This window comes from Cryptomeria japonica, chromosome 4 (genome assembly GCF_030272615.1).
Source record: "Cryptomeria japonica chromosome 4, Sugi_1.0, whole genome shotgun sequence".
Classification (NCBI taxonomy): domain Eukaryota; kingdom Viridiplantae; phylum Streptophyta; class Pinopsida; order Cupressales; family Cupressaceae; genus Cryptomeria; species Cryptomeria japonica.
The window spans coordinates 454116699-454123992 of record NC_081408.1 but is presented as its reverse complement, the minus strand read 5'-3'; the positions used below and the strand labels follow the sequence as shown (position 1 = coordinate 454123992).

Genomic DNA, 7294 nt, shown 5'->3' with positions numbered 1-7294 from the left:
CTCCTAATTTTAGCACTAGGGTTTTGCACCTAGGGTTTCATTCATTCTTTATAAGGATTCATTTATTCGTTGTAATTATATCTTCGATATTGAGTGTGCAATAATATTGGATTCTTAGGTTGTTATAGAGCATATGATATTTTCTTGATCTCTTTTGTGTGATAGGTAATGTAATGCATCTCTAGAATGTGATACAATTCTATTTGAATATGGTGATAAGTCCATATCTAGCACGATATGTTGTTTCAAATCTCAACCAATAAGAGTGCTACCAATAATATAGGCCCCCTTTAATTGGTTACATCTAATAGATGCAAGGATTTTGAGGAGATGGAAAAGGTACGAGATAATGATAAAATATAAAAGCAATAATATAATTGAACTAGATGTAATTATTGTAAGCACATTATCATAGGGAAGGTAGGATGCCTTTGTGGTTCTTCATAATCTGGGCAATTAGTAAGATTGCTCTACAAGCTTGAAATAATTATGTTAACATCAAATAAGATGACATACGATATAAGTAATGATAAATAAACATTATTGAAATAACTTATTAACTTAGATAATATAGGCTATATTGAAATAAATGTATACAAATTAAATGAGTGGATAATATAACATTATTGAAATAAACTATATTTACCTCTACAGATCTGCAACAGTCCACTTTTCTTCTCCTTGAGCTTTCATTCCCGATGATGGACACAGAGTGTGATAAAAAATGTTGATGCAAACAAACACACACAATCAAAACCAGAAGCGAACTAAATTAGATAATATAGCTGGGACAAATTATTTAAATAAATGTATACAAATTAAATGAGTGGATTAAGTGTACTTTACTCTAGGATGGATGGTGACTAAATGGTGTTGATGTTATTTTGATCACTTCACCACTATTGGGTTTTCAATTGTCTTGGTTTGATGAATGTGTTAAAGTTTCAATTACTAAAGAAAATAATGCAAATCAAATTTAAGCCTTTCAAGTTTTATCTTGATTGTTACAAACCTAATTAACGTGTGAACTCGATTTAAACCATGCAAGACTAGTATGATAGATACCTCACTAGAAGATTGGCTCACCTTTATCTTTAAGTCATTTGAATTTGTTAAGGTGACATTTATAAACATCATCGAGGTGCTTGCTAACTTGATAGATGAATATGTTCCCCTAGGGTAAACCCCATGGTGGAACAAACTAACAATGATGGGAATATCAAGGACAACATTCATAAACATGTAAATGACATACACGATGATGTCGTAGATTTGATTCCTTGATTACCATTTAATATTGAAACGTGTCATAATTATTCTCATATTACATTCCAACCTAGAATGTGTTTAAGTGCACAATAAAGTAAAATGACATAACAATGTATCACATGAAATGTGTGTTTAAGTTGGCTCATAATGACTACTGAAGTGGGTAGAGAAGAATACTAAAATTTTAATTTAATGTCTAGGGATTCAGGGATCACTTGAGCACCTTGAGATTAACTTGGATCAATCTCAAGTCACATGAAAATGATATATAGAAATAAGATTGCGATTTCAAGATGCATAGTAGATGTATGAAAATTGAGATCATTTGAATAACATAAAAATAAATTAAAATCGAATCATAAACCAAACTTAATAAATAATATTTCACTTATTATTTTATAATTTAATAAAACATTTCCATTAGAATACATACAAAATTAAATAGAAAAGGACATGGCTATGCTAATTTGGCTAAATTAGAGAAAATCCTATAATTAAATGGAATCATGTTTAAAGCTTAACCTTATACTTTATTCAAGGAGCTTTAACAAGTCGCCTCCAAAATGTAAATAAGCCATTTAGTCCAATATTAAAACAAATTCCAAAGTGAAAATCCCGCGGCGTTATTTAATGAAATAGTGAAATACAGAGTTAAAGAAGATTAAGTTTCTCATATTAAAGGCAAGGCAGTGAAGATCCTCGCAAAATTTATCGCAACTGTAAGTTGTGCATCTGCTCTCGCACTTTTCAAATCTGCAAAACCTCTTCATATTTTCTAAATTTCTCTGTCATTCTGGTAAGAAATCGGTACTTGTTGACTTTTCTCTCTTCTTCTTCAGGCGCTTAAAATTTTATTGTAAAAATGGCAGTAGGAATACTGGTGTCTATTCAATAACAATCAATAATGCCTTACTTGTTTCTTTAAGTAAAATCCTCTAGAAGGCATTTCTAAAAATTAGGTTCCTATGCGTATGAAATGGAATTTTTCTTGTGTTTGCTTTGGTTTCTTCGAATGGAAGTTACAGGGCTTGGTTTAAGTTCCGAATATATTTTACTTTTATTAAAGGTTTTAGAATTAGGGCTTTTGTGTTGGGGTTGTTATTCGAAACGCAAGATCCGTTATTTTTGTGGTACGAGTCTTTGGTGTTGAAACCCTAGCATGTCTGACTGTTCATTAGCCATTGTAAAACTGCTGTGTGGTCTCGAGACGCCCAGAAAGTTGCAGGATAACCATTGACATCAAGTCCTGCCCATTTTTTGGATTGCAGATCTGTGGGTGCAAGAAGATTTGATAAAGGCATGTGGGTTGTTTGCCAGAGTGTCTCTAGTGCAGTATGTATATCGTTTTAGAGGGTTTGTAATCGCAGTTAGAGATTTTCTTTTGCCACGTTGTCGACATGAGTGTAACCATGAATGAGATGAATGTATCAACATTCTGAAACTATTGCAAGCTTTGTGATAATCTCCTTAATATTGAACATGAATATATGCAACTTTGTTCTGGATAAATAACTATGTTCTGTCTTTTTAATTTCACAATCATGGGTACATGAAACTGTAAGACCCATTGTTCTTCTTGTATGATTGTATCTGTTTTGTTTTTCAGTCATTGGACTGTGACTCTATTGCCCAATAGATAGGCACTGGTCTGGGACCATTCACCAATCTCAAACGTTTGAAACAAAACATAAACCAGTAGTATAGGAGTAAGAGAAGTTTTTGTTTTCAGGACCTCATATTATAGCCGCGAATTTATCTTAAAGAGAGCTATTTAAATGATCTCATGAGAGCCAAATAAGCTTTTTGAGGGTCATAAGTTTTTCTTTGAGGTAACTTTATTCGTCTTCACTGTTGAAGGTATAGATTGTTTTATATTTATTTATTCTTGAACTTTCTCCGCTCTTGTACGGACATAATTATCACTTACAGGTGCTCTTGTGCCTTGTTAGTATCCCCGTTGCCGTTATCACTGAGTCAAAAATAAAACGTGAGTGTATTATTATGTCTGCAAAAGCTAATGTGCTTTGAAGGATCCATTTAATAGATTACATAGTTATGGGTTTCTTCTGAAGTATCTATATTTAGTGACTATTTTATTGGATTTGAACTTGTGAGCAATATCTACGTTGAGCTTATTTGACACTCCTGAAAATTAGAGGGATGAGAAGCTTCATTGATTTTCTCAAAGCTTGATTGCCTTTTCACTTCAAAACCTAATCTTTTAACTGCTTTGGATTTTCTTGTCTGTCATTCTCTTTCTTTGTAGCTCCTATATGTAAGGTTTTAGGCTGGTTTCACTGTCTGTAGGTGTAGGATGAGGAGGCACAGCGCAAGTTTCAGTCCCCCAAGGAGAGGATATGGGGGAAGAGGAAGAAGCCCGCCTAGAGGAAGGTATGGTGGGTATGGTGGACGAAGGGAGCCCAATACAAGTCTTCTGGTTCGCAATATCCCTCGTGATTGCAGGTGCTTTTTAAATTTAGTTTTTGTTGTGAGTTTTTAGATTTTTCCTTGTGCTGAATTTTATTACATTTATAATCATCTGATCAATACCGAATGAGGCATCAACATGTGTTTTAATGTGCACCGTTGTTATTGTCTAATGAAATAGGCTATGTTTGTAAGTAGTTCATTTAGTTGATCTCCCATGTCTCTTTTATTAAATTAAATTAAATGATGGGTTTTCTATATGGTTTTGGAAATGTGTTGTCTTATATTGAAGTATTTTTCTGAGGTTTCTATTCTTACTTGCAGGCCAGATGAACTTCGCATCCCTTTCGAGCGCTTTGGGCCTTTAAAGGATGTATATCTGCCAAAGGATTACTACACTGGGTAAGACATTACACATATCTTTGTGGGGTACTTAATCCATTTGGATCTTAATGCTACATTCGATATACTGAGTAATCTTAATTGACATGATTGTTGACTGGAAAAATTCTTCTAGACTACTTTTAATTAAACTCTAAATATCTCCCAACAGATCCTCCTTTCTCTTTGCAAACCTTTTTTTTGGGTATGGATTTGATCCTTATTTGTGTGTTTATTTCTTTTTATTCATTATTTTTCGTGGTTGTGGGTCTTAGCCTAAAACAGATGCTTTAACTCTTTTTGTTGGGAGTCGGTTATTTGTTTCAATGCTTGTATCACGGAGGGGTTGAGGTGTACTTTGGAGTCTCAGTGAGTGTATCCTTAGAAAAGGGAATTTGCTGTTTTTTCTTAGTTCTGCCTTTAACAGCAAATGATTTTTTTGAAGTGACACTCAGGGGTATCCATATCTGAAGTTATCATTGGTCCAATCTCTCATTAATTGAGTTAAAAAAACACTGTTGCCTAACATGTTGGATTCTTCAAGACTGTAGAGTTCGTCTTCATGGGATGAAGTGCCTTATGTTTGAAGACTTTAAGATAATTCACTTTAGAGTTCAACTTCAGGGGAAGAAGTGCCTGATATTTGAAGACTTTTAAGATAATTCACTTCAAATAGACTTATGATGAGTTGAAGATAGATCGTGGGCCAAATGAAGTGGTGTATACATAAGAAGATAGGATTTGGAGCGAAGTTGAGCCCCAGAGATTCATGCATTCTGAAGTCAAGTCAATTGAAGAATTTGAAGTTTCATGCATGTATTGAAGTGGCGATCGTAGTGACTGTAAAAGGTCAGCAACTAAGCTTGGATTGATACATGCTTTTATGTTACCTGCTCGCTCCTTTCATTGGAAGTCTTATCAAGATTTTCCTGGTATGTATAGACCAGTATACTTGGGACATGGAGAGCATGAAAGGTGTTTCCATTTGGCAATTATGTGCCCACCTTTTGCTCGCAAACCTTTGTTGTGTATGCATGACAGAAGGCACTTGTTTGCATGCATATAATAAGCTATGTTTTGTTCTGTACTACTTATCTGAATCTTGTTAGTTTCTTGGAACTGCAGGGAGCCTCGTGGTTTTGCTTTTGTGCAGTTTATGGATCCTTTGGATGCTGCAGAAGCCCAATACCATATGGATGGTCAGTATATTGGTGGACGTGAGATCACTGTTGTTCTTGCTGAAGAAAATAGGAAAAAGCCTGATGAAATGAGAGTAAGAAGCAGAGCTAGGTATGCATTGATTTTATGTTTTTTTAAAAAAGTTTTTATGTTCAAGATATGTGTTTTAGTTACTGTTACAAATAATGTTTTTCATAGCCCTTATACTTACGAATGCTGATGTATATTTATTTGTCACACAGACCTCCACGAGGCTATGGACGACATCGATCGCCTTACTACGGTAATTGCTGCAATAAATATTCCCTGATTAGTTAACTGCAATTCATACTTATTGCTTAATCTAGATCCTAGTTACTTATTGTTAGAAGCAGAATTGTTATTTTCCTATAGACTCCCTTGTTTAAAGTTTGCTAAAGTTCAGAAAGCATTGCTTACAAATAGGAAGGCCTTCTTATTTTCTTTGATATCTTTTTGTGGGATGCTGAAAAATAAGGGACAATTAGGGACTTAAATCGTTCATTTGATTTATGTAATCTGGTATCAAATACTTGCAATTCCCTTCTTGAAACCAAATAACGCATTGCCTTCCTTAGCAGTAGGTAAACAGTTCAAAATGAGTGAGATTTGCTGGGCAGCATATTTAGGCTTTCTGTTCAATCCCACTCATCTTTATTGCTCCTCCCTTGAGTTGCTTTTGGCTCTAACTCATTCTAGCATTAAGCAAACAATGTTGGATGTATTTGGAACTCTTTTTTCTTGAATTTTTGTTGAGCATTGTATAAATCTTTCCCAGCCAGAGGTCTTGTAAATCATTTGTATGTTTTTAATTAAAATTTGACTTACTGCTTTTTGCAGCTCGCTCTCGATCACGGTCGCGCTCACGGTCTCCTGGTTATCGTTCTACATCTTTCCGAGGTGGACACCATTCTAGGTGAGAATCAATCCATCTGATGGCAGAAAGATGCATTTTTTGAGAGTTGTTTTTGTCTGAGTTTTAGATGTAACCTACTTGTTTGTATTTTGATATTGCAGATCCTACTCTCCAGTGCCAAGGAGAGGGCATGAGAATTCTGTTTCACCTCGGGAGAATCACCACAGGTCCCGGAGTATCTCTCATGATAGAGACCAGAGTCATTCTCCTATTCGTAGGTCTTATTCTTCACATCGCTCTCGAGATGGAAAAAGGGGATCTGCTGGCAATGGGCATCGTGATTCTGTGTGAGTTCCTTGTCCTAGTATTAACTGTTCAAAATTCTAGAGTAGACTTTATGCCTTGTTAACATTTTTGTGCTATTTTTTAATCTGTAGATCTCGATCTCAGTCACCGGAAAGAGCTTCTCAATCTCCGGTGGCACCTAGAAGACGTCGACATTCTAATTCTCCTCGTTCAAACTCAAGATCACTTTCTGGTTCCCGCTCAAGGTCTGCTGATTTATCACCAAGAGATTGAAGACTAAATAGGCAGCATGTAGACATTGTAAATTCCTATGAAATTCTGTTGCTTGTTCAGTTAGACACATCTGTAACAGAAATCATAATCACCCGATGGGTTGATTGTGGAGACTTAATATGTTTGCCATTTGAAAGCTGGCCTTTGGTAGATTCGATATTATGAAGATACTATCAAGTTTTTTTTTCACAGGACATGTTTCATAAAAATGTAAATTTGGAGTTGTTTTTCTCGGTGGATTGATTTTGAGTTGTTTTCTTGCTCCTGATTGTATGTTTTGATGCCATTTGGGAATTTTTTGGATTTGCTAACATCTGTACGGTACATCTCCAAAATTGCCTGCCCACACTAACTTGAGCCGAGATTCAAAACAACTGAAGCATAAGATTCATCTTGTATCAATTTTGGAGTTTTTAAATACTTTCTTATGAATTATCAGGTTTATTCAACAAACAGTTTTGGGCTTTCCTGATTTTTTTTGTTGTGTTCAAACATCCGACTTAGTCACAGATGACCATAATCAAAAGCTTCAGGTCAACAAACGGAACATTTAAAGACTTTAGACCACTATGTAGGCCTAAGACT

At 35.0% G+C, this 7294-nt stretch overlaps 1 protein-coding gene across 2 annotated transcripts; it reads left to right on the top strand.

Moving 5' to 3' along the window:
- The first annotated feature begins 1835 nt into the window (after positions 1 to 1835).
- LOC131077384 (serine/arginine-rich SC35-like splicing factor SCL30) lies at positions 1836 to 6898 on the top strand. Of its 2 annotated transcripts, none has more exons than XM_058014875.2 (8): positions 1836 to 1988; positions 3577 to 3732; positions 4021 to 4098; positions 5203 to 5367; positions 5499 to 5539; positions 6115 to 6190; positions 6292 to 6477; positions 6568 to 6898. In XM_058014875.2, exons 2-8 carry the CDS (start codon positions 3584 to 3586, stop codon positions 6707 to 6709), a joined length of 837 nt encoding a protein of 278 aa, XP_057870858.2. In that variant the 5' UTR covers positions 1836 to 1988; positions 3577 to 3583; the 3' UTR covers positions 6710 to 6898. The 2 variants fall into 2 exon arrangements, with proteins under 2 accessions (XP_057870858.2, XP_057870857.2); XM_058014874.2 differs by having other exon boundaries at positions 1916 to 2065.
- Positions 6899 to 7294: the final 396 nt, after the last annotated feature.

Coding starts and splice junctions, on each gene's coding strand:
- LOC131077384 (XM_058014875.2), top strand. CDS start 3,584: ATGAGGAGGCACAGCGCAAGTTTCAGTCCCCCAAGGAGAGGATATGGG. Junction 3,733..4,020: donor AATATCCCTCGTGATTGCAG/GTGCTTTTTAAA, acceptor TCTTACTTGCAG/GCCAGATGAACTTCGCATCC. Junction 5,368..5,498: donor AGAGTAAGAAGCAGAGCTAG/GTATGCATTGAT, acceptor TTTGTCACACAG/ACCTCCACGAGGCTATGGAC.